This window comes from Zerene cesonia, chromosome 5 (assembly GCF_012273895.1).
Source record: "Zerene cesonia ecotype Mississippi chromosome 5, Zerene_cesonia_1.1, whole genome shotgun sequence".
NCBI classification, from domain to species: Eukaryota; Metazoa; Arthropoda; class Insecta; order Lepidoptera; family Pieridae; genus Zerene; species Zerene cesonia.
In genome coordinates, this window is record NC_052106.1 from 8,276,325 (window position 1) to 8,304,154 (window position 27,830).

Sequence of the window (27,830 nt, forward strand, 5' to 3'; positions counted from 1 at the left end):
AAAAAATTTCATCAAAATCGGTCTAGCCGTTTCGGAGGAGTATGGCAACGAAAACTGTGACACGAGAATTTTATATATAGGGATAGAGAAAGCGACTTTGTTTTATACTATGTAGTGATTGTTATATGCGATGTAATGACTAACGTGATCCAAATTCCTACCTGAATTTATAGTAAACTAGCTGCGCCCCGCGGTTTCATCCGCGTAAGTCCGTATCCCGTAGGAATATCGGTATAAACGATTGCCTATATGTTTTTTCACTTGTCCTGCTGTCTACGTACCAAATTTCATTGCAATCGGTTCAGTAGTTTTTGCGTGAAAGAGCAACAAACACACACACATCCTTACAAACTTTCGCATTTATAATATTAGTAGGATAGGATGTATTGCATATGGTTTATGGTTTTTAAAGTAAACATATTCTAGGGTAGTAGGTGTAGTTTAATCTGTGGTTTAGATTTACCTGCTTACGAATTTCGTACCATCAGCAACAGCTATTTAACAAAAAAATTTTTCATAATTTAAACTACGTTCAACATTATTTTATATATGAAAGTACTGCTATTATTAAAAAAAAAACTGTTAGTATACATAATTTTACATTTAAATTTGAATTTTAGCTAATTCATTACCTTTTTTTATAGGTAAGAGTTATAAGCACACTACGATTAGGGGAATGTTTTTTTGCTGCTCGTACAAACAGACAGGATGTGGTCTAAATTTAGGAAAGATACAATTTTTATGGCGCGTCGATTTTAGATCCGTCAGGATACTGAAGTGGGTCGCGGTTACACGCGATGGGGGATGAAAACTAATTAACCACTGATGTAAATGATTGTTTAACATTCACGATGCACTGGTTAGAGTTAAGTCGAATAAGAAAATATCTAATAGGGAATGTAGGCTGACTTGTCTTGTGAGCTAACTTTGAAACGCATCTGCCTGCTTTAATGTATGTAAATTGATGACCCAAATATTAAATTACAAGGAGAGATGAGTTAGCAGTTTGATATGGAGAAAGCAAGCAATTTTTATGGTTGAAAGGTGGTTACTTCGTGGTCTCTTACGTACTATACTTTACTTTACGGACAAGTAGGTGATCAGCCTTCTGTGTCCTGCCAGACCGAGACATTTTTTTTTTTTGCGTCCCCACCGGGAATTGAACCCAGGACCCCTCGGTTCTACGCTCACGCGTTAACCACTGTACCAAGGAGGCTAGCAGACATACAAAGCAATTAAAAAACGTAAAAGCACCGTTTAAATCAATCTAAGTGTATCTCCACGCGATAAATTGTCCAAGAGACGTGTAGTTCCGTTCACATGTATGTGTTTGCTACGCTCGTCCGTCTGTTTCAATTATGTTTCCGTCGTCCTATAATTGGTTGGTACAATTATAATTATAAGACGCTGTATGTGCAAGTGTCTCCTGTGGGTGATGTAAGAACGTTGGAGACACTGGTGAACATATATCACAATGAGTCCATCGAGATACTTCTACATCGTCTACTCACTTGTCCCTAAATACAAATCTAATTAAGAAATGAAACAAATCTTATAATTATTGTGTAAGAATTTATAAAGAGGCTTTTTGACGGAAATAAATAGGTGCAGTTGAGAAAAACACCAGGAGACGTCATTTTCATCCAAAAAAGAAACATAAAATATATATAAATATGCAGATAAAAATCTTATATGTATCATCTTAATTAAGCTAGATGAAAATTACACAAAATCCCCAAAAGTGCTAAACTCTTTACTTTGTATTTACCTATCGTTACAATTGAAAATAGAACAATCGTCGGAATCTACGTCAATGCGTTTTATTTATGGGACGTTTATTTCTAATTCATAAACAATTTGGATACGTTATTCCCTAAATCTTGAATACATGTCGGATGCAACGGTCTCACATCCCACATATATTAAAACGGCTAGACACAGAGATTTAGGAAAACTTTCATATTCATTACTCGACGGTTACCGTAAAGTATATCTAATGTAGATACTGAAGAGGCAGTGAAAAGGAAACAGAGGGGTCGGCGTTAAATTGTCGTATCCATACAACACTTGCTGCTAATACATTGTAAACATTTCAGTGCACCGCAGACGGCGCAGCAAGCGCCCGCATTTTGCGTACCGTACTGTTTGCTTATCACCACACGCGATTTGTAACCGTCGCGTATTGTAATACGGTTTAATTTGCTTTAAGGAACAGTGATTAGTGCTTATAGTGACGGTTATCGTTTTGGATGTTTATTCGTTTATAAATAGTGGTTTCGCGTTGAATGGATGTGTGCGTTTTGTTGACGCAATATAAAGTGTGTGTGTGTATTTAAAGTTTTAAGTGGAAATATGTGCACATTAGTATCGGGGGGAGGAAAATAGTAAATATTTATTAGGAGCACCGAATTAGATGAATATATCAATGAAAAATTTGAAGAACCAGACTTTATTTCATGTTAACTATAATACATTCTATTTAATATAGTACTAAAACTCTGATATTATTATTCTTAATTGAAACGTCGATTTGTTCATAAATTTTAATAATTAAATCTCTTAGCACTTTGGTTTCAATATCACATATATAAATTGACTCAATATATTTTTTTTTATAACACAATTTGATAAAAGCGGCAATGTACTGGAGCTTTGCGTAGCATCTCAATTTAATTTAAACTTGAAATAAAAAAACCTCTCAAACGTCATACACAGGGTCGACGAGCCGGCCGCAATAAAGCTTTATTTAAAATTAATTAACTGCTTCGAGCAGATGTTAGTCTCGCGAAAGAAATACAAGTTGTGCATGTGTTGATATAATTGAATGAGAGAAGTAACGTTCCCACTGATAGTTTTAATTTCAGTATGAGCTTTCTGAACTACTGAGATTGAATTTTACCGTCATGAATTTATTGGTTTGTAGTACTCAGAAAGACATAAGCACAAATAGTAAAAGCCAAAAATTGATTGAATAATATTCACAATTTAAATTAATCTCAATAATATTCACAATCAGTTCCACAAATAACATACAATATTACACACAGGGATTCTAAAATCTCATCTCCTTCAACGTCCAAAGAACTGTCCTAGCCATTGTTGGAACTGACCTAGACTACTGTATTGTTATCGGGACGGTCATTGTTAACTCTTATATAATGCATAACAACTTGATAAATCTTAATCCTAAATACCCTTTCCATTGCTCTTTGCGTGATAATGCGTATTGTTTAGTTGTTAAATATAAAAAATACAAGGTTTTACGCGCGGCTTCGCACGCGTTTACTTTAGAGTAGTTTAATAGATGTTACTATACATATAAACCTTCCTCTTGAATCACTCTTTCGATAAAAAAACCCATCAAAATCTGTGTAGTTTTAAAGATCTAAGCATCTCATCATGCAACAGACGTGGGAAGCGACTTAGCTTTATACTATGTAGTGATAGTGATACTTATTGGATAGTTAATATGTATAATGTATACACGAATTTAAAAATTTATATTACTAAAATTTAAGTCCATGTTTTTATGTTTCTGAATAACTAAACAGAGCTGTAATATATCACTCACTGTATAGACTGTCTCCTCTGTTTGTGTGATATTAACAAATTTTGAGCTTATTCCGATGATCTTGGAGTGAAATTGCTATGGCGCCCAATATTTTTATCTATAACCGTTTGATAACATGGAGATTTTAATGTTATAGTAAAATGTTACTGTTGTTAAAAAATCGAAGTAATGATTTCAGGATTTATGAATGTAAACTTTCCTCGATAACTTCTAATGGTATTATATGTAGACTGTAAAGTACCTGTAATTTGTAGGATGACATAATATATTTGGATAATTACTAGTCTAAGATTGCCTTTAACAAAAGAAATGTACAATTCACTTACATATAATTTTATCAGTCTTTATCGAAACCATACCGCAACTAGTAATAATATCATATTAAGAAAAAGTTGATAATTAAAATATAAATAAAGTTAAAAAATAACTCAAGAGTTAAACTTGAGATAACCATCAATAATTTCAACACTTTCAAATATGTCAGGATGGCCGAGCGGTCTAAGGCGCCAGACTCAAGGTAACCTTGCCTACTGAAGTAGGTCCGAGTTGTTCTGGTCCTCTCTGAGGGCGTGGGTTCGAATCCCACTTCTGACAAAACTTTTTACTCATTTTTTTATAATTCTTTTAGAAGTTTTTTTTTTTGTTGACGAAATATATTGAAATAAGAACAAAAATGCCAATAGTTTTTTTTTTTGTTTTTTTTTTTATATAAATTTCGCAACAATGCTAATTTATTTTCTTAATTTTGTACAGTATTTTTTATATTATTATGTGTTATGAAGAAAAATTTCGTATAAACTAACTTTATCGGCTTTTTTTTAACGTTATTAATTTAATATTTTTTTATTTGGTGAAATTGCCAAATAAAAAATAAAAATATATACATATGTAAACAAATATATGTTTATAAAACAAAACTATCGCGCCATAACAATACTAACAGATAACCTAAATTTTTCCGAGTAAGCCGTCATCGTTTCCCGCCAAAATAGCAACCCGACTGTTTATTTGCCCGTATTCCATTAGGCCCCACGCCGCGACGCCTCGGCTGGTTTTAAAACGATTTTATTTCTATACACAGTTGTGTTTCTTCTTTTTTTATTTTACTACAGTTTCAACAAGACATGGGTACGTTAGCCGTTAAAAATAGTGAAATTAGTCAATGTGTTAAAAATTAAATATGTCCGAATATTATACAGACTGCTTCAACGTTATCACATACTTTTAATTCTATTCATTTAATTTTGTTATGTACATGTGAATACATTTATGAATGAATATTACTAAGTGCAAGAATAAGATTATTAATGAAATTCCTTATACATATTAAATTTGTATTTCTCTAAAAGCAATTTATTATTGCGTCCTGAATTTATAAAAGATAATGAGAATTTTCAAGCCATAAGGTGAAAAATCAATTCATTGACCCAAAATGTATTTATAACGCCTTGACATGCGCATGCATTTGTTTTGACTTATTGTTTCTTGGAATTGTATGAAAGATTTTATAAATAGGATGAATTACAAAATGCGCCTATTCCTTTTTATTCATTGGATAATTTTCTACCAGCATTTTATTTATATTAACCATTTTATTTAACAAATGTTTCTATTCATAGGATTATGGATATTTTTCACTAGCAGCACAAATGCACTCATTAATTATTTAGATACCCTCAATTTTTATTCTGCATGGAGAATGTTATCAAAATGCGTAGTATATTCCAATCATACGTTTGAAGTTTTATTTATCCATAAATTATTGCATTACTATATTGGACTCGTGTCAAATTAGTGCTTCGTGATAGAAATGGTTGAAAGTTTGTGGAGATTTTATTTTGAAGATTATACGGCTAATGTTTTATGAGCATAATGTTGGTATTGTATTTGTATTATTTTATTAATTCTATCGACATTTCATTGAATTTAGTAACCTCAAATATTATAAACTTCAATTATTTTCTTGAGACATCTGAGATGTATATTTATCATAAGTTTGTATGGCTCCATTAATAACAAAATCAAGTGGATACTGGTTTAGGTAGAACTTTATTTCTTACTGTTTTTTGAGAGTAGTTTAAAAGAAGAAAAGAGAAAACTGTTTTCTTTTGTAATTCTTTTTAAGATTATAAATGGTTTTATGTGTGGATATTCCCCAACGTAATTATTAATGTACATATGTATGTACATCTAAGATCTCTCTCTATACCATTTTTTAGTATTGTCGATAGTCCAAATTAAGTCTTGCAATTGTCCTTCGGAGTAACAGTTTCTTTTGATAGACTAACGTTATTAAATATGGGTCATACGGATTTTTGTCTAGATTGAACTAGTATCTATGAACATCCCATGTAGGACATAACCACTCTATCGGGAACAATGATATTTATAGTTTTATAAATTGGTCCTTGTATTGCAGGGGAGATGATATCATGGCGTTATGTCGTCATTGCGAATTGGGTTACTGTGTCTTTACTACGAGTGGGGTTCGTGGTTTGACATCACTATGTCTGCGATTCAATTAAAATACTCAATAGTGATTCTGTTAAAGATTTGTCAAAAATTAATGAATAAAGAAAACATAAAATTTTTCACCTAACAATTTTTATTCTATGAAGTATACACTATTTGCCCTCATAAACGCACCTACTCTCAGTCGTGAACTGTTTTATTAGAGTGGGAAAATAAATGACTAGTTGTACAGATGTGTGCATATTTACCACGTGTTTGTGGTTAAAGGAAAGGATTCATTGTGCCATTGTATACCAATGTCTGATTTCATATTTCCTGGAATTACTTGTGGGTTTATAGAAATGGAGACATTAGAAATTAATAAATTTTGTTTAATGTAAAGGACATGTTATTTGACGCAGCCGTGATAAATAATGTGCTGTTTAAGTAAACAATAAAGTACATTACAATAGTAAGTGAAAACATAGGAGTTTTATAGAACAAACACAAGATGTGATTGCAATATGGTCGTCCTCAGGAAGTTTATGGTGGGTATATTTGTGAATGGAAATAAATAAATGACCCTTTGTTACCTTTTGTTAGTGCCATCATGTTTATAATGCAGATGGTTAAATGAGGGTGCTCGATTAATTCTTATTCGAGAAATTTCCTTTAATACATACGGATATAATTCATTTTGGTTAGAAATAATTAATAAATTGATTTAAACACAGCCATTCAGGCTAGGAAGTTCATTCGTTTTTGTTTTTTTTTAAAGTAATATTGTGTTAGGCAATCAAATAAATATTATAATTTTAATTAAAAGAAAACACGGACACGTATTGCCTTATATATTATTTCCTTGTTCATGTAGTAAATGAAGATATGTAATGTAAATTATGTATAATACCAATGTTTATCTTCAGTTGTCGAGTCTCCGTGACGAGGCGCCGGGCGGGGACGCGGATAAATGGCGACAGAAGAGGAATTACACCTTCGATCAGAACCGACAGCTTGAGGAGGTCACAAAGGAGAGGTACGATGTGATACAATGTCCTGTGTGTAAGGTGTTGTAAATAATTTGGGAGAAAAGTGGGATATATAAATAGACTGAATAAAAGTAGAATAGAGATATTTTTTTAATCTTTCAAAATTTCTCATTTATAAAGCATTTTAATGCTATAAAACTAAAAGTGAAATGATTCGTTTCGTTGCGCAGGGACGGGCTGAAGCGCGTGGCGGCGGCGCTGCAGCGCGCCGTGTCGCAGCTGGTGGCGTACTGCGCCAGCGCGGAGGACGAGCTCAACCGCACCGTGCTGGCCACGCTGCTGCCCCAGCTGCTGTCCAATGACGAGTGAGTGTGTGTGTGGGTTTGTGGCCAAAGCAAAGACACGTTAAATAGGCTATTAGCGATTGGTTTTCATTTTTTTAAGTACATTTATATTCCATCATTCTTTTCAAATAAGTAGGCAAACAAAATGGGTTCTGTCTAACAATAGTTATATAGGTTCTATCTAACAAGACGCATATGTAGGTGGTAATTTGCTAAACGTAAAATTGACATGATTAGAAAAGAGCAACTACACAGTTTCCGATTTTTCTCTGAAGAAACAGCTTTCCGAACCGGTGGTAAATGTTAAAGTATGTTATGTCGATTAAAAATTGCTTCTATACAAAGTCCAATTGAATTGTCCCCACTATATAAGATGGTGTTCGTCTTCCAGGAGTCTAGATGTGGAGTCGCGGCCGGGCACCCCGGCGGAGGGCAACGCGAGCGCGGTGTCGCGGCACGTGCACTTCGCGCCCGACCTGCAGGGCATCCTGGCGGCGCTGGACGAGAGCGGCGCGGGCTGGCTGCAGCAGCAGCGCGACCTCAGCGCCGACATCAAGCGCGAGCTGGAGCACTCGCTGCGCCGCCTGCGCCACGAGGCGCGCGACCTGCTCGACCTCGCCGCCAGGCTCGCTCTAAATAGTAACCACTTCGCTTTCTGCCTATTCCATTCGTGGTCAGGATTAAAAACAAAAATAAAAAAATGTACTCGTTGAAAAGTTGAGAGGAGAGACGTAGACCTTTCATAATTCGTAAGAGTCCCGGGCAGAAAATTGATTCTGTCTGTTAGCAATTTTTACATTGAACTGCACATTGTTCACATATTCCCTTTGCGTACACAAATCCGCATTTTTAATTAAACATTATTTTATTTCAGAACAAGAGAACGAGGTAAAAACGTTGGAATCGAGCTCAATGCAGATAACGGAACTCGTCGACGAATTGGATTCAAAACACGCCCGTTGTGACAACTGCGAAATACAGAAAAAGGTGAGATGAGCAATTTTTAATAACTATTATCAGTAGCATTGTGGACGTGGTTTCGTTCACGTACATTGGAGACGTTATAAAGACAAATATTTAAAAAAAACAAGCTATTCCGTACATTACAGCAATATAAGCGTGTCTTATCGTGAAATGTATACAAATCAGTAATATTGAAGCATTTATCCTGATGCTTTACTATACGATAGATATTGACAATCATAGTAATACTCAGACATTAGTCCTTATGTTTTTTGACATTGCGCCAAATATGATCCGACCTATGTTATTTACTTATCTTTGACGCCATCTTTCATTGGAAAAGTTTAGCTTTTCTGTTGTAATCCAGAATTTAGTCTAAATTCAAAAATTGTGTTTATTGGTGTTCAATATTGCAACATTTATCATGTTTAAAATTAGTATTTTCTTGTGTTTGGTTTCACGCGAGTATTATACATTTAGAAATTAAAAACTTTTCAACGGATTTTCTGTCCCAGTCTCCCCGTGACCACGCTCGCTGCAAAGTGTTCGAAACGTCGGGTTAATAATATAATGAATAAATCGCGTTTAAAATCCGTTGAAAAGTTTTTAATTTCTAAATGTTTAAAATTCTAACAAGATTGAAAACTGTTTAAGTCAAATTGTAAATAAATAAATGTTGTAACCCCCAGCACATGGAGGAGGCGATGTCGGAGTGGGCGCAGCGCGAGAGCCTGCTGCGCGCCGAGCTGGACGCCGCCGCGCCGCTGGACAGCGAGCGCCCGCACACTGACGTCATCGAGGGGTCAGTGCATTTATGTGGCTTAAACACGTGTATTTTTTTCTATCACACTGGACATCTCACTACAAAAATAGATAATGTTGTACTATGATAATATTTTGAAACCGATCGCGATTTCGATTCGAACCCGCGTCTTTTTACCTTGATCATCGATTGAAAAAACATCGAACGGTGTTTTGATATGTATTGATAAAATGTTTATATCATCACAGGTACGGCACGGGCGGCGCGCGCACGTGGGCCGAGAGCGCGGCGGGCCGCTCGCCGCGCCGCCTCGCCGACGCGCTCGCGCGGGAGCGGGACGACCTCGCGCAGCAGGTGCGCCGCGCCGACACGCACGCACACGCACACACACACGCACACCGCGCTCGCACTCGCAACTGCGTGCCCGAAGCGTCAATATGCACTACGCATATAACATGCTACGCCGCACTTTACACTACTATAACTACACTATAACTATATCAACATTTGATTTTAATAATTTGAAATGGGCCATGGGTCGGCCAGTACGTAAAATATTAACATTATTCCTTGAAAATGTATATAATATGAACGCTTTTCTCATGCACATGCGCACAGAACGCAAGGAAGGAAAAGTCGCCTGTGCACAAAATATGTTGCGACAAGGTAAAATGCACGTTAAGCGTAGGTGTTTTAAAGTTCTCTAGTATCCTGTCGCTATTTGTGAATGTGGGATGCTCTATTTCGTATAATAAAAGAAGCTATGTATATACGCAATCATATATTTTTTCATCTCTTTATTAGCGCTACCATTGAATAAGATTTTTTTTTTGTAGCCAATGTTACCATTTCCCACCTTTTTTAATTTACGTTAAAAGCGAATGCTTTTATGTTTAAAGTATTTTGTTGTTTAAATGTTTTGTAGTAGTTTAGTGTAATGCTTTGTTAGAAATGTACGTATGATATCGATGTTAGTTGTCATGAAACATTGAAGTGAATGTATGTGTTTCTATGTGGGGGGCAGCTGGAGGCGGCGAACCGGCAGCTGCGCTCGACGCGCGACTTCGTGGAGGAGCAGACGGCGGAGCGCGAGGCGGAGCGCGACGAGTTCGCGGCGCGCCTCGCCGCGCTGCGCGACGAGAACGCGCGCCTCGCCGCGCGGCTGCACGCCAACGCGACCATCCTCGCCGAGGTACCGATGCGCTGCGCCGCCAATACTTACTGCACGTAACGCATCTGTTCATGTTTTAGAGCGACTACGAATGGGTTTTTATAAAACCACACCTCGCAGTGTAGTACAAACGATTCTAATTCTAAAATATGCAGTTAACCTTGTTACATTTAAAATTCGACTGTATTTTTTTGTCACCTCGTTGAAAAAGATTGTTGTGAAATCTTATTTAAATTGAACACTTTTTACTGTCAACCGAATTATTCTAGTTAAAGCATGAAGATCTCATTCTAATCAACTATATTGGATATGAAATTCAACACCTTATTATTGAAAATGTTGCAAATGTCATTCATTTACTCCATAATTTAAAAAAAACGTATTAATAGTGCCTCTCAATTTCATGTTTATAATATATTCCATTTAATTTTTTTCACCTATATAATTGAAAAAAAAAAACCTTAAATAAATTTTTTGCTTGCATGAATGGTTCCCTGGTGGTTGGGTTTAATAATTTCATTTATGTATGCACTTTTCTCTTCAATGAGCACTTGTTTTAAATAACTAACTAACAGCACTAATATTTAATAAAATTTTCAAATATATTATGTTTTTCTTTTCACAATTTTATAATGACTTTTTCACACATTTATCGAGTTATTAGTGTTACGTATATAACATAGACTGTATACGCATCCGAATGAATTATGTACGCACACAGATACGCGGCTTGCGTCTCGCACATTGCAACTGTCGGCAACATGACGCACATGTAAGTTGGCACCGTTTTGTATATACATCGCTCCGTTCGTTCGCTTGTCACGTGTCGATGGTCGTCCGTTGTGTGACCAACCAGCCATGTATGATGAATCGTTGAAGACGTTAGTGCGTAGTTAGTACATCTAATGTTTAATTAGACAGTTGCTTCGACAACTTTTTTGATATTTTACTTGTTTGCTAATAATTAATTAACTGAAAGAATATATTAAATGTAGGTGAATGTATCAAAATTTCATTTTAATTTTTTTTTTTCACACTCAATGTTGTATGCATACTTTTATATTCACACTCTTTTCTTCCTTCATCATGCCTCTTTCTAGTCTTTACTAACAAAAATAACGCTTCTAACCTGGGTATTAATTTATAAAAAAAAAATTGCAAGTTTGTTTGTTATAAGGTTAACAATAATGTGTTACTCTAGGTGGAACAATTAGAAAATCAAACGCGAGAAATGAACCAAATAATAACGGATTTGGAAAGAAAGAAGGCCGCGTCGGACGAAGAACTCAAAGCCACCGAGGAGAAAATTATTCTGTTGCGGGATATTATTGCTAATCTGGAAAGTCAGTTGGAGCAGAAAACGAATAGAGAGGCCGAGGTGTTAGAACAGTTGGAGGAGATGAAACGGACGATAGATGAAAGGGACAGCAAGATGAGGGCGGTGCTCGGCGAGCTGGAGTCGCTGCGGAGTGAGCGAAACGACACTAGTGAAGTGGCGTGCGCTAAGTGTTTGCAAGAGGAAGACAAATATACGGAATTTGTCGAGATGATCAAAGAGCAGGTCAGTTGTGTTATTTTATTAAGATAATTTTGTTTACTGTATTTAAATAGAGTATGTATTTGCAAGTAATTCAAATATCAAATTGTAATGTAGCATTGATTGAAAAATTGTTAAGTATGTATTAGTCTTTTGAATAAAATTGTTCGAAATATTTTCTCTAAAACAAATGAAAAAGTAATAGACGAAGCTTAAACAATTGCGACAAAAAGTGATCGGCCGTTTACATATGATTGTATTTCTTTTTTAAATGAATTCAGTGTTGTCTTTATTTTTTTTTTTGTGGTATTGAGTATTCATATAACTTTTTATTCGTATACCTAAACCCGTAATTAATAAAAATGATTTGAGGTTCAGTTTACTTTCGGTATTCTTCCGTTTTACTGATGGCTGATATTGATTGAATTACATTAGCAATAAAATACTGATTGTGAAAATGATTATTTTAATATAATTTTTGTACAAATCTCTCATCTTTTGATGAATACTTATCACTTGTGTGGGCGCAGGCGCGCTGGCTGGAGGAGCGCCTGCTGGCGCGCACGCAGCGGCTGGAGCGCGCGCACGAGGTGTGCTCCGCGCACGCCTCCGAGCCCAGCGAGGACCTCTCCATTCGCGAGCAGAAGGTTATATTTTATGGCCTTTTTTTCTCGAAAAAAAAAAATATTAATTAAATCAGAATGCACTAGCGTTAGAACATTTGAGGTTTTCAATATTTTTTAAAAAATTCCTTGTCCCCGTCGTGTAACGGCTTAATTAGTGTGTGTATCTGGCAGGCGGGGGCGTGCACGCCGGCGCGCACGCCGCGCGTGGAGCGGTGCGAGGCGCTGGCGCGCGTGTGGGGCGGCGTGGACGCGCTGCAGCGCGCGGAGGACGCGCTGCTCAAGCGCCTCGCCGACCTCGAGCTGCAGCGCGCCGCGCTCGCCGCCAGCGCGCAGGTGAGTGCCCACAGCGCTGCAGCGCGCTCGCCTCCACGAGTGCACTGGCTGCAGCGGTGCAGTGCACTCGCGTAGAGCAGTGCATCGCGTGCGGTGATTCAGCACACTCGCGTGGAGAATGCGAAATTATTTCCTTATTTAAAAGTTACAACTTATCATTTATCATCGATAATTTATGTGGCCATAATATCGTTCTAGCTAATAGAACAAAGTTATAGGCCTTGACAACAACAAACTAGACAAGAAGCAAAATAAAAATAACAGAGATTATCTGTAATCAAATGTTCATAATACAAAAAGAAATAGTGTAGTTTATTATAGGATAGAACGTTTAACTATTTTAAATCCAAATCTAAAAACTAGCCATTTCATAATAATTCTACGCATCCCACATTAAGTCGGGATATTGTAAAATTCGCAAGATCTCCAGCTGACCTTGTCCGGCTGGCCCCGGGCCAAGCCGTTTCGGGCGTGCACTCGGACGTGCCAACGCGCAGTTATTAGTACCCGTATACGTTACGATTATGATTCCATCTTAGTGCACTGTATGTGTTTTAACAAACTCCCAACTCAAAATACGTCCTTCCTATCCTACTAATATTATAAATGCGAAAGTTTGTAAGGATGTGTGTGTGTATCTGTTGCTCTTTCACACAAAAACTACTGAAGCGATTGCAATGAAATTTATTACGCTGAGAGCTGGCTTAATAGCATACTTCGTGCCAATTGCTGTTCTCATGAAAATGAATTTCAAACATATTTTTGTGTGAAACATCAAAAATTATTTAATTTTAAAACATTCAAAATTTAATTCTTATCCGCCCCATACTATTGTATTATCGACTAGCAGTTCGCCCCGGCTTCGCCCGTGGTACATATATAGCCTATGTCACTCAGTGAAGTTGCAACTTTCTAATGGTGAAAGAATTTTTAAATCGGTCCAGTAGTTTTTGAGTTTATCCATTACAAATAAACAAAAATCTTTCTCTGTATAATATTAGTGTAGATAAAATAATACATACGATCACTATCGCATCCTCAATCCTTGTAGAGCTTAGTTCCGTAGCGCGAGTCATTTAGTGACGTTCTCATTGACGACGCACTCAGGGTTGCCGCTTAATTTGTGCTACGATTGATAGTAGATTTTGCTGATCTAATTCCATTTATCCATATTTTACGATCACAAATATTTCGAAATATGAAATGTGATAGATCCTTATCTAGACTGATTCTAAAAATCACACTTGCGAAATAGCGATTGCGAATATGCGATGACTCCTGACCCCCCCATGAATCAGTTCAATTGCGCAGTCTCTGTCGTAATAATGCGTTAAATTTTTATATGCTTTTTATGGTCTAACAACAAACTTCTTTTGCAGATATTTTTAGCTTTTGTATGAAGAAATTTAGCTTTTTACATTTTTACATTCGAAAGATAATTGGAAATTGTGTAGTAGCGTCCCATGTATTCTAAAAATAATAATTTATTTAATTTTTACATAGTTTGTCAACGTCAAGAAAAAAGCAATTGTCTTTTTCTCTCTATATAAAAATGCTTAGTCTTACAAATTGTATGCACAATAATTAAAGATAAACAAAACATTCACAAAAACAAATATAACTTAAACGTAATATTTATTACCATACTAATTTAATTATTTTTTAATATAATTCTAATAAAATAATATTAATTTCTAGTTATAGATAACCCTCTTGTTTTAATACTCACATTGAACTTTAAAAACACTAAAATAAATGAACACACTCACACATTAACCCATCATAACGTGCATAAGTAGTTCACGCATACACGTGCGATCTATATATACCCGCGAGTAGAAAGCTACAATTTATGGAGGAGGCATATAAATCCCTATTATTACAAAGTGTAACGTCGATCGAAACAAATATTCTTATTATTGTGACGAGAATAGATCGATATTTTCGTTCTCAGAATTCAAATAACGTGTGATCTAATTTGCTTATGTTTTAAGGAAACATTTTATGTTTCTTTACTTTATGAAATTTAAGCGTGTTGTTTTTTTTTATTTTCTTGGCGGTGTTGAATTACAGAATTAAGCAAGAAATAGTATATTTTAAACGATTTAGATCGGCGTTCATTATGATACACTAGCTGCGCCCCGCGGTTTCACCCGCGTAAGTCCGTATACCGTAGGAACATCGGAATAAAAAGTTGTCTATATGATATTCTAGTCGTCCAGCTATCTGCGTACCAAATTTCTTTGCAATTGCTCAGTAGTTTTGCGTGAAAGAGCAACAAACACACACCCACACATACATCCTTACAAACTTTCGCATTTGTAACATGTATTAATTGAAGCTTTTTTAAATATATAAAATAATAAATTGATTCTTCATTGCTACGTTATATCGTAGCGTCTGTGTCATATATATGCAAAAATATGAAACACAGAAGAACTATAACTAAGATGTATAACTATAATTCTAAAAGATACTACATACATAGTTATTCTTTAGGACAATTTTTCATAGATTAACATTTTAATTTTCTATATTTCTCCATTCCTAAACTCAACCTTTAACTCCAAATTGTTATGTTGTTTGACGCTGTTACTTATATATATTTATAACAAATAGATGCATTCACATAACAAATCAATTATAACACTCCCCAACAAACGCTCCCGGAAAAATCGACGAACGCACATAAAACGTAACACGAAAAGTTGCGCGCGCATGCGTCAGTCAATGCGCGCGGAGCGTCGTGTGCGCGCGTACCGCTCCCGGCCCCATGTTCCACAGAGTGTTCTGCTGCAAGAAGGTCACCATCCATACATCCACACATCCACCATCCATGCATCCACTGTCCACACCTCACGAATGACCCCGCGATGTAACATTACCGTGTGTGCGTAGATCATTGTCATCGGGCCGAATGTGGGATGTTCTTGTGGGCTCACATTCGGTACGTGTTCGAAATGGGCCTCCCGGATCTCACGGTGAGTCGAGGGACTATAAAGTTTAGAGGAATCGGCTTCGTTTATACGGGTGCGATTCGGTTCGTGCAGTGTTTATTATGCAATTAGCGCCGTAAGTGGGATGTGCGTAGTGCGAATTCTGACTCATTAGAAATGTCAATAGGTGGCGATTTTTATATTTCCCAGAGAAAAGTATTTGCAACACTGGGACGCTTTTTTTAAATTAAAACGAACAGGTTTTGTGTGGGCTATGTATAATTTTGATTAGATTTAGTTGAGCAGTTATTGAATATATCACGAATGAGTTTTCGTATTTTTATTGATTTGCAAGTAGGTACATACTTTTTCATACCTATCAAAGATGTCTCAAAACAAAGTTTAAATAATGTTTCTTCAAAAAGTGACATAGGAAATATTCACGGAAGTTACTCCGTGTATAAATTTATGTATATTATATGTCAATAATATACGAGTAATATAAGGAGTATATTATACGTTAATAATTAAATTAATGTTAAAACAAGGTATTTTTCCCAGACACTCATAATCTAGGCATAACAAAAGCGTCATTGTTAGGTTTTCCTTAATTATCTCGATATCCTCTTATGTAGCCATATAATTTATTATAATTAAGTGTCCGTCCATACACTTTATAATAATTATTATTTCATACTTTAAAGTATATTTGCTCGAAATTGCATATTGTTACTGATTCAATCGAATTATAATAAAGTTAGACAACGAAAAGAAAAATGTAACTAAGTAAATTATTAATTCGTTATTTAAGATATGTGCTACTATTTTAAATTTGTCAGTTTGCGATTTAGACGAATTAAAATGCAAATAGTAAAAGTGACAAGATGTTCGTAGAAAATTAACGAACGTAACCTTTATAAGTGGTTAAGTGTGATAAACATAAGATGATGATTAATTTTTATGATCGTATATACTAAATATTATACTATTCGAAGCGTTAATAAAACCTTTAAAGGCAGATATTATCTAGAAGACAGTATTAAACTCTACATTTCAACAAAGTTACAATATCTAGTCTATCTAATTAAAAAAATTCTATGAATAATTATCTTCTGTTTCATTGTTTGTGATAAAGGGATACAAAATTTAGTCAATGAAATAAATTATATCAACAATGAAAACTGAAGTTTGGAAATGTATCCAAAAATGGTTCTGCTATTATATTTGATACTAGCGGTCCGCGTCGAAATCGTCCGTGATACATATATAGCCTATAGCCATTCTCGAAAAATGGGATATTTAACACTGAAAGAATTTTTTAAATCCGATCAATAGTTCCTGAGATTAACACGTTCAACCAACCAAACAAACTTCACGGTCCAACACATAAAAAAGCGTCCTTTCTCCATATAAAGCGCAAAAAGCCAATGTCATAATAATTCGTACTCATTGAGGGTCAATTGAAGCACTCGAGCCAATGAAACGCATACGGACAGACAGATTCATATTAGCCCGTGCTATCGCCAATCATGTAATGGTCCTACTTTAACTCGTTGAGATTAATCTACATGCGAAATGGTGATAGTTCGTTAAGTGGACAGAATGTTAAGTGATCTTGATAGCTGTCTGAGTAACACCAGCATTTATGTTCGTTTTCGTAGAGTGGGTGCAGATGGTTTGGGTGGAGATGTCGAAAAACACGTCCATCGAACAATTTAGCACAAACAAATACAGGATATGAGTTCATTTCACTTATTGTCTGTATTTTGTAAATTTTCTTTTTGAATTTGTGCATATGTTTCTCATCAGTTTTGTAATGCTCGTATAGCATTTTACCAATTTTACGTTCCTTTCTATCGACATTTTTAATTGAAATGTACATATCCACGTCATATTTTTTTGAATCGAATGTTACATACATTCGATAAACTTCAGTGATGGACATCTGGCGTGATCAATTATATTGTTCTTTAGAAAAAATCTGGACTCAAACACAAAATACCCCTGAAACTGTTTCAAAGCTGTTTACTAATTTTTGGCAACAACACGTCCCACTGTCGGTAAACACAAACACAGCGTTGATTCAAAAACAAAACATTAAGACGATAAATGTCTTAAATAATATTCGTGCCATAAAATGTTAACTTTGACCAAAAGCTAAATGCAACGAAAATGCGACGAATCTCGGTCCAAAATCCAAAATACCCAAGACACTAGATGAATTTGTAACACTTTGATTAATTGCAATAATTATTTTAGACAGTGTCTTACAGTTTATCTGTTTATGTAGCATGATAAATAATTAATATAAATAGTGCTTAATTAAGCACTTATTTAGTATCAAAACAATAGCTAAGGTCACTAATGCCTCGGTCTCTGCCCGTTAATCTTTACAAATAAGTAGGTTAGGGTATTTTTAGTCCTGGCGAACGGTGCAACCGCATTTAACGTCAGTCAGTTAACGTGATTTCGGCTTACTGTAGTTTGGTTCGCCTGACCTATATCATGGTGATTAGGGTTTTGGGTAATCTTGTAATGTGTTTATTTGGTTGGACTGATATAGAGTTCTGGTGATATAGATACGTGTGTTACTGTAAGGGAATAGGAAAAGATTTGGTAAGGTTTGTTAAGTGTTAAAAGAGTATATTTCTTAATGGAAGTAGATGTATATAAGAGATGTAGGGTTGGTGCAATATTTATTTGTCCTGTCCATAATAATTTTCGTACGGATTAGTCACGTTTAATTGAAATGTTTTTAAAAATACTTTGTTAACTGTGAAAGTATGGCTTTTTGTGATGAAGATAATTGTACCAGATATATTTACATACATTGTTGTAAGGTAATTTTTTTATGAGATTTTAAGAGTACTTATAATATTTATATTTATTCGAGCAGCGCATTATTATAATTAATGATACTATGCAAAATTAAGCAATGAGATTTTTTCAAGATCCTGTAATTTACTTTACTTATATAATTTTCTTATTTTTCTCTATAACAACATCGCTCTCTCCTCTTGACAAAAATAAAAAACGAAATTTCACTCCGCCCCATGTTTTGTTTTAATTCATTTAATAAAGACTAATACGATTCCAAGATTGTGTATTACATCATGCATAAAATTAGATGTTTTCCGTGACTTTCATTGAGAAAAATCTAAGCGCGTTTTGGAAACGATCCAACTTTTTTGTGAACTCTAGTTGGGAGGTCTTCAGATTAAGATTTTAAATGACTGTGAAAATGGTGTGTTTTAATGAACGATATTCAACTTCCATAGCATTCAAAATATCATGTGCACGATCTCGTGTAAAATCGTTTGTTTGCAATGAATAAATTCTACTATCCATAGCATCGCATTGCACCACAGTCGAGACTTATTATTTACATATTATGTTGAGCCATTTTCACTTCCATACCCTGTCATGCAACTGTTTGAATATCGTATAGAATAATTCCAAAAAAGCTAAAAGCGTGTCGGTGGTGTGTGCGGTGCGCAGGAGGTGCGCGCGGAGCGGGACGTGCTGCAGGCGCGCATGTCGGAGCAGGCGCTGCGCGTGTCGTCGCTGGCGGCGCGGCTGCAGCGCCAGCGCAACGACGCGCACGCGCTCGCGCACTGCGCCGCCTCCGAGCTGGGCGTGCGCCTGCACGACGCCACGGCCGAGGTGACGCTTCCCCACCGCCCCGCCGCAGGCGGGACGGCGCCCTTTATATTTTTATATAGAGGAGAATGCTTTTGTGCAATAGTGAAAGAACTGCCCTACGCTAGGGCACTCTCTAGCCACTATTCCTTAAGGGACATTCAATATCACTTTGTCAAAAAAATAAATTTTTTCACACGATTTCATATTTTCAATAGATCAGTTATTATAAAATAGATCTACTATATCTATTTGTCTACATTCGTTAAATATATTTTTTTATTCCATAATCAGGTGCAAAGACTGAAAGAAGAATTGGAATCCAAGGACAAGCATTTGGCGCGACTCAAGCAAATTGCGGAAGAGAAGGAGAAGTTGAGCGACCAACACGCAACGCTCTATGGTAACACATGTATGTGTAAACTTTGTATCTTATATACTGTTTCACAAGTGTTATGTGTAATAAGAAATTAACATCTAAATACGATCGGACTTATTGACTATTGTATTCCTTTACTATATACGAATTGTTCTTACTATTTGAATCTTCCCTGGGCTATATGAGTATATCGAAATTATCGAAATCACTCGGCCGTTCTCGAGTAAGTAAGATTAACGAATGGCAATTGATTTATATATCTACTATATAAAAATAAGTCGGGTTTTCCTTCCTGACGCTATAACTCCAGAACGCACGAACCGATTTCCACGGTTTTGCATTCGTTGGAAAGGTCTCGGCCTCCGTGAGGTTTATAGCAAAGAAAATTCAGGGAAAATTTTAACAGAAAAGCGGGAAAAACGAAATCTGGTGGCGAAACGGAGTTCGCCGAGTTTGCTAGTCTATAGATAGATATGGCATAGGCATAACTACTAATATTACGATACACAGACATTATATTACATAGACATACATTTTACGCGTGTAAATATGAAGTAGGTAGGATCATTTTAGTAAAAGTGTCAATGTGTTGCTTAACGTTACAAAAAACCACGTAAATTGAATGAATAATGAACGTCGAACGTACTCGGTTGGCAGGCAACCCGAAGGACAAGGTGGTGATCCTGGAGCGCGAGCTGTGCGCCGCGCAGGCGCGCATCGCGCAGCTCGAGGGCGGCGCGGCCGAGCTGCGGCGCCGCCTGCGCCAGCGCGACCTGCAGCTCGACCAGATCATGGGTACCTGCGCCTGTATACTTGCGCCTCCACACTCCTCACACGCAAGGCCAGGCTTCACAAACAGATCTACCCTCGACCTTTGATTTTGTCGATTACATTTGATTTGTTGCTTGTACTCTTAATACGGCTATTGCAGTATCAAATCGCGTATTTACTGAATATGGTTACGTACTGCTACTGCCGTTTCGGATGTGCAGAATGTAATAACTATCTAGTTCTGGAAGTCCTCTGCCATTATACATCGCTATTTATGAAGTAAATGGTCTGAAGTCGCATAGCAATCTAAGCGATTTCAAACTATTTGCTTACCATCATGAAGTATTGTATTCCATTTCATATGAACCAGAAAAAAAAGGAAAAACATCCAAAATAGAGAATCTTATACAGTATGCACTAAGCCTACTCAGAATTTTTTACTAGTGATTTTTCAGTATCGGTCAAGTATTATTTGAGAATAAGCTATAAACTCAAAGAATGTGAAAATATGCAAACATAATGCATATCTTGCATAACTACACTCTTCACAGATAATAAACAATAGGAGTAATTTTTGCTGTAATTAAAAATTAGATTAGATATGACTCAGGGATGTAATAATAGCATATCCGACGGTAACTGTTCTGGATAAAAATATAATGGTATTGACAACAATTGTTCACAAATATAAAAAAAATTTAGTGAAAGCATTAATTTGTTTTTGTTTTTAAGTTGGAGATTTAAAGCCAAATGATAAATAAAACAAAAACTAAGCTTAAACATTGAATGCCTGGTTGGATTATTCTTTGTCAATCAGTTCAGTGTTTTTCGTTACTAGTTTTACGAGCCCATTTGGCGATCCTCCAAACGCTAATGTAGGTTATCTTTAACACGTACGTCTAGACTTAGACTACTAATTCAGTCTGTGATTCATCCGCAGCTCTCAAACTGGAAGATGAACAGAATCAAAAAAGTGAAGTTATAGAGGCGAAAACATCGGGACGAACGCTGAGCGACATTGTGTCTATATCGGAATATGACGAGCAGGACTTGCAAATGCGCCGCGCTGAGCTAAAAACGCACAATTCCAGTCTCACGGACGCGCCTTACGACACCAGAGACAAAACATTGAACAAGACGTTGCCCCCCGACGTGCAACGACCCAACATGAGTTCACTGAACATCGACTACGTCGACAACACCGACGGGTACACGCCTCGAGCTGAATCTCTTCCGGCCAACTTCACCCCCGCTCAAAACAGTAATAAATTCAAAAGAAACGTCAATGAAACTACCATATTCGGCACTGTGGAAAAGTTTGGAGAGAGTGTCAAACATTCAACCGCTCAAAATATACAAGATAATTGCTCAATGTATCCAAATCAAAATGTTAGTGATAGTAACAATATAAGTGTCGAACCGAAGAAGATTAACTTCTCGTTAGAGCCGTCAGAAAATAAAACGCACCTCGATTTTACGTCGTTGCAAGAATTAGGAATAGCGTTAGATATGAAACAAGAAAACTTCCCTGACATACTGTCGCAATTAAAACACGAAATAAAGAAATCGAGAACAGAATTGGAAAATTGCAAAGAGGAACTGAAACATGCAGAAGAACAATTGTGCGAATTCCCGGCGCTAAAAGAAGAAGTCGAGGAGTTAAAAGGTCTTTTAGAAAATACTATGGCGACGATGGAAAAAGATAAGAAATTTTACGAGAGTCAACTAGAAAACTTTTCTTCAAATAAGAATTTACTTGAAGAAAAGCTTGCAGTATTAACCCAAGAAGTAAACGAAAAAACAAAAGATCTAAATTTGCTCAAAGAAGATATATTAAGACGCGAAACTATGATATTAGAATTGGCTAAAGAAAAGCGGAATTTGACTGGAAAAATAACTGAGTTAGAAGCACGCATTAATGATTTGCATAACAGAAATACAAATTTAGAAAAACATGAACTAGAAAATAAACAGTTAAGGGACAAGGTTACCGAATTACAAAAGCTTGAACAGTTGGTCTCTGAGAAAAATCAACAAATTGATAGTTTAAATCAGCATCTAGATAGACTCGATGATTTACAGCGACGACTCAACGATAAAACTGAAGAAGCAGACAACCTTAAAGAAGCACTGGAAGAGAAATCAAATGAACTATTCCAAATGCAGGATTCTGTCGTCGCATTGAATCGTGACATCACAAAAGTGGTCGAAGAAAACGATCAGCTAAGCTCAAATAACAAAGAACTTAAACTTAGACTGTCCAAAGTAGAAAAAGAACAAGAGAATGCATCTTTAAAACTACAGAATAGCGAAAGTGAACGGGAGAGGCTCAATTCATTGAACAGTGAACTTACAGCCAAGATAGAAGAATTGAAAGTATTGACGGACCAATTGAAGGATAAAGAAGCCGAGATAGAGATACTGCATGAGGATATAAATTCATATCACAGTGAGATAGCGTCATTAAAGGAGCAGCTCAAGATGGTGTCCCGCAGTCCATCACCGAGAAATAAGAGCGGAGAGGAGAGGAAGCCGGATAGGCAAGCGGGAGATGACAGGAAGCAGCTGATTAAGATCAAGAAGCAGATCTCGCTGTTGCAGCACGAGCTAGACTTTAACAAGAAGGAACTAAATGATAAGGTAATTTTTGATAATAGTTTCTTATTAAAATACATCTCCTTTATGTTGACCAATTCTCAATCCTTATATGCACATAAAATTTCGGAGGTTACAAAGACGGCGATATGACAATTTTATATACGTATCAACATGTTATAATATTTTAAAAACTATTTTGGAACATATAAAATCTCCGGACTCTTCTGTATTTTGTATATTTATTAACGCTTTATTATTGTGTCATTTACCAGGCCTTCGAGCTGGCCAAAGCGAAGTTGGACGTGACAGAGCTGAAGAACAACCTCAGCCAAGCAGCCAAGCGTTCAGTAGACGCCGAGCAAAATGTCTCCGAGCTTCAAGAGAGGAACCAGCAGTTTCAGCGACAAGTGCAACTGCTGCGGGAGGAGAAGCAGCAGCTCGCGGAGCGACTGGAACAGCTGGTCGCGAGGTGAGGTCGCACACAACAGTAAAAATACTTGTTTAGTGTTCGTAGGATTAGATTTGCATGCACGTTTGAAAAATGTAAGGAAAAATTAATGTACTAATCTTTGGTTACAAGTTTGAAATAAGTAGATGCTTGAAATAGTTAGCACTTGATACTATTTTTATAATAAATTTAATCTAATCCATCCAATCAAATTAATCCAAGTTAAATGGAACTCCACGAGAGGCACTAGCTTTTTAATACAAATGTAATTAATTTCGGTTCACTTAGTCTAAAGCCTGAGGTAACAAAACCAAAAAAATACAGTCGAATTAAAAGCCTCTTCCTTTTTAATGTTGGTTGAAAACAATAGACTAGATTTGGCTGTTTAATTGATTTTAGTTTTAAATGTAAATGTAATAAAAAAGTATGTTTTTGCAGATTGCGGGAAGAAGGCAACATAAGCGAGCTGAAGCAGAAATTGAAAGACAAAGCCGAGCGATGCAGCGAGCTGGAGGTCGAGCTCAGTAGCATGAGGGAACTTGTTGAGAGGTAATTATAGCTTTCACGGCATACTGAATGTATGTTTTGTGATATTTTTTGTGGACTTTTTTATTTAGCCTTGCCTGGTTTTTTTTCAATACTATTCAAGCTACATAAGCCTAAGAGTATCTAAATTAACAAATAACAGTCGCAATGTAAAAAATATTGTATTCAAAATACATCTAACCTACAAACACGCAATTTTTTCATAAATAAAAAGTTGTGCGAATTATTATTTATTTTCGCTACGTCTTCAATCAGGATGCATTCCGCGGTGAAAATGGAGCTTTTAGGGGCAAATCTATTGATTGTAATATATAAATGTTGCATTGTGTCAGGTTGCGGGGCGCGGGCGCGGGCGCGGAGGGCGGCGGGCGCGCGCGCGCGGTGCGCTCGCCCACGGCCGAGCTGGAGCGCGCGCTGCGCGTGCAGCTGCAGGCCTCGCGCAGCCTCGACGACGACATCATGGAGCGGGTGCGTGCGCGCAGCGCGCTTGTGTGCATTGCGTTAGAGTTCATATTCGCCTGCCAGCGAGCGGTGTCTAAAAATGTGTCTATACTTCGGCCGTTCAGAGAATGCGTTCCTGACACCTATCAGTTAGTCACGACTAGTGATGGGCACAACATAACACTGAGTTCGTTACCGTTCCTCCAAAATGAACCGCCGCATTATTTTAAGACTATTTTCGTTTTAAATTGGCGGAATCATTTAAAATTTATATTTTCGTTATTTAAGTGGAAACCAAAAAAAAGTAATTCATATAATAAAATTGAATGAATAATTGAATGTGTGTACAGAATATTAATCAGACTCCGATTCGCTTGAGGAGGTGGTGTCTTCATCATCATCTTCGCCTACATGTATAATTATATTATTAAAAAGAAAACAAAACGTATTATTTTATATTATAAGTATAACTGTATAAGAACAGATAACAATACTTGCCTGTTATTTTTAGCACAGCACTACAAATATGAAGCGCTGACATAACCTTGTAATAGCGCAGTATAGATTTAGAAAAATATTGTTTACCAAGTTATTTGACACTCAGTTTGGCACAAAATTATAACATTCATTGATTATTGATATAATAATTTTTTTTAATGCTCATCAATTGTTAAAACGGTAAACAACCAGCAAAAATATTTTTATTTTAACTGCAACGCCATTACAAAGTTACGTCGTCAGTTCATTCGCGACGTGTCAGGAACGCATTCTATGAACGGCCGAACTATAAATATATTGAATACGTTAACAAATGAAGATTTGAGAAATTTTTTGTAGGGGTAGAAAAAAATAATTAAAATCTCTTATTAATAAAGTATTTGAAAGCTATAAAACACAGTTGTGTAAATCATAAAAAAATTAATAAAGTTTTTTTATTTTTTATTTATTCGGTTCACAAAATGGAATTGACACGAATAGAACTGAAAAACGTATAGAAAAAATATTACATTGCGGTGTGAATTGCTAAATTAGTGAGCACATCATGCATATTGTAGCTACTTATACTAAGGATAACAAAATTTTAAGTTTTAAATTTATAGCAATTAGATAACACTCATATTTTCGACCAACGCAGAGATAATCTTAGTTCTAGCTGAGATTAGAGAACCTGAGAAAATATCAAAGTTAAACCTAATACTGTTATGTTCATCTATTATGTGTTTTTTTTTTTTGTAGATATTGTCGGCAAGTAGCGATGACCAGGAAGAAATACCCCGACTGGCTCTTGACTCATCCAAGTAAGCTAATTTATAATATAACTATAATTTATTCGAAAAAAAAAAATAGATATCTTCATTTTTTGTAATAGATTCTATATAATTTATTTATGAATCGAGACCCCAGTGTGTAAATAAATACACTGATGACTAGTAATTCAACATCCATGTTACTACATTTCTACTAATATTATAAATGTGAAAGTAACTCTGTCTGCCTCTTCTTTACGCCTAAGCCAACTTGAACTGATTGAGATAAAGTTTGGTGGAATGTAGTTTGAAATCCGAGAAAGGGCATAGGATATTTTAATATCCTGGACATCTTACGGTACCGGGAATTAAGTAGGAGAAACTCCGCGAATCTAGTTATTTATAATGTCACACTTGCACTAGAACGTCCAGCATCCACTCGACGTCATCGGACCGGTACCAGCGCGCACGCGCAGACGCGGAGCGGCTGCAGCTGCAGCTCGAGCATCTGGAGGCGCGCCTGAGGGACAAGGACGCGCTTATTAGCGAACTTAACAGGTTAGTGAGAGTGAGAGTGTTGCTTGCGTTACAATATAAAGTGGTACGTGTCTCGATGAGTCTCTTCTGATCATTATTTTGTTTATGTGTTTTATAAAATAAATTTATAGAAATACATTACTTCCATTGTCATTATTTCATCCTACTGATCTACTAGTGAATCCAACTGATAACGTAAGCGCAAAAGTTTGCAAGTATGGATGGATGTATGGATGTTTACTCTTTCACTTGAAAACATCATTTCGATGTCTGTATGAAATTTGGTACAGAGATAGATCATAGGATGGATTAGCACATAGGCTATTTGAACTAGCTGGTGTGTGCGCTTACCGAGGAGACGTGTGGCAGGATACGCGACAAGCTGACGGCGGAGTGCGAGGCGCTGCGCCTGCGCGAGGAGGCCGAGAGCGACAACTCCGCGCGCCTGCAGCTGCTGCTCGACGCGCAGCACCACACCGCCGCCGCGCTGCAGGTGGGTGTGTGTGAGGGGAGGGGGGGGAAAGGGAAACGGGCCTCCGACTCCCCCACTCACCGTACGAAACACAGTAACATGTCACTATTTTACGCCGGTCGTCTGTGGGAGTGTGGTGCTTCCCCCATGTAACTGGCTCGATTCATGCCGAAGCGTGTTACTACTTTGATGTCTTATACTAATATAGTTAGTTTTTATCGTAAATTTATATACGCGTGCGAAACAATTAAAATAGGGTGAGATAAGAATTAGTAAAAGGTCTTTCGATCTACTGTCACGATACTTCAATGTGATGGTCACATTTTCTCCTAAAGCAATGGATATGTCTCGAGTCTATTCAATTAATAGAGAAAGGTTCCTTAAAAAAGATTGGAAAGGCTATATAATATCATGGTGCACAGCTAAACCGCGGCACCGTGATATTATATACTTATATAATAATTCTTAATAATTATGGATTGCGTTAATTGCAAATCTGAATCATTGACACCATTTCGAGGTCTAAGACATGTCTGTAGTAGGAATATGTATAAACGAATGTATGTCCCCACGGTGTGCGCAGAAGCAGGACACGAGCATGATATCGATCCTGAAGCGGCGGCTGGAGAGCGCCATGCAGACGGAGCAGGAGCTGCGCGAGCGCGAGCAGCACCTGCTGGCCAGCCTGGCGCAGCACGACGCGCACCCGCCGCCCGAGGTGAGGGGGGGGGGAGGGCTTGCAGTGCATTGTATATCTGTTACGGTTAAATACCGTTTTTCGTTACTCCCGTTTTTTCCTAACGAACGGGTAATAAAAACAGGTTGACTTGCTACATTTCTTAAATAATAACCGCTTATATAGAAAAACAGGTTTTAACCGTAACATATCGATTTGTTAAAGTCCTTATTAATACAGTCAGCGTTAGAAGTTTTTTTTAAATTTACAAGCCCAAACTAGTTTTACTTTTGAAAATGATTAAAAATGTCCTTACCTCGGTTGGGTTGGACCTTGAATATTTTCTCGAAAATATAGATCGCTCCAATATGGAACGTACCCCACAGACGGAG

The 27,830-nt window shown here is 36.7% G+C and overlaps 1 protein-coding gene and 1 non-coding gene across 9 annotated transcripts in view; both read left to right on the plus strand.

Annotated features, from left to right (window-relative positions):
- LOC119839964 (COP1-interactive protein 1) overlaps positions 1-27,830 on the plus strand; it is a 53,565-nt gene that overhangs the window by 18,458 nt on the left and 7,277 nt on the right. For 5 of the 8 annotated variants that reach the window (XM_038366424.1, XM_038366429.1, XM_038366425.1 and 2 more), the window contains 23 exons: positions 6,949-7,058; positions 7,242-7,376; positions 7,747-7,994; positions 8,230-8,342; positions 9,008-9,120; positions 9,330-9,435; positions 9,700-9,747; positions 10,106-10,273; positions 10,974-11,024; positions 11,454-11,813; positions 12,320-12,436; positions 12,587-12,748; positions 19,183-19,347; positions 19,618-19,735; positions 20,360-20,497; positions 21,414-23,113; positions 23,344-23,540; positions 23,958-24,068; positions 24,398-24,533; positions 25,743-25,804; positions 26,177-26,311; positions 26,660-26,783; positions 27,346-27,480. In XM_038366424.1, the coding sequence (XP_038222352.1) occupies positions 6,949-7,058; positions 7,242-7,376; positions 7,747-7,994; positions 8,230-8,342; positions 9,008-9,120; positions 9,330-9,435; positions 9,700-9,747; positions 10,106-10,273; positions 10,974-11,024; positions 11,454-11,813; positions 12,320-12,436; positions 12,587-12,748; positions 19,183-19,347; positions 19,618-19,735; positions 20,360-20,497; positions 21,414-23,113; positions 23,344-23,540; positions 23,958-24,068; positions 24,398-24,533; positions 25,743-25,804; positions 26,177-26,311; positions 26,660-26,783; positions 27,346-27,480 (4,752 nt within the window). Of the gene's footprint in view, positions 1-6,431; positions 6,571-6,948; positions 7,059-7,241; positions 7,377-7,746; positions 7,995-8,229; positions 8,343-9,007; positions 9,121-9,329; positions 9,436-9,699; positions 9,748-10,105; positions 10,274-10,973; positions 11,025-11,453; positions 11,814-12,319; positions 12,437-12,586; positions 12,749-19,182; positions 19,348-19,617; positions 19,736-20,359; positions 20,498-21,413; positions 23,114-23,343; positions 23,541-23,957; positions 24,069-24,397; positions 24,534-25,742; positions 25,805-26,176; positions 26,312-26,659; positions 26,784-27,345; positions 27,481-27,830 lie in introns of those variants that run through there. The other 3 variants (XM_038366432.1, XM_038366426.1, XM_038366427.1) reach the window with 3 other exon arrangements.
- Positions 4,051-4,165, plus strand: Trnal-caa. The gene is made up of 2 exons: positions 4,051-4,088; positions 4,121-4,165. It is a non-coding gene; the product is annotated as a tRNA-Leu (tRNA).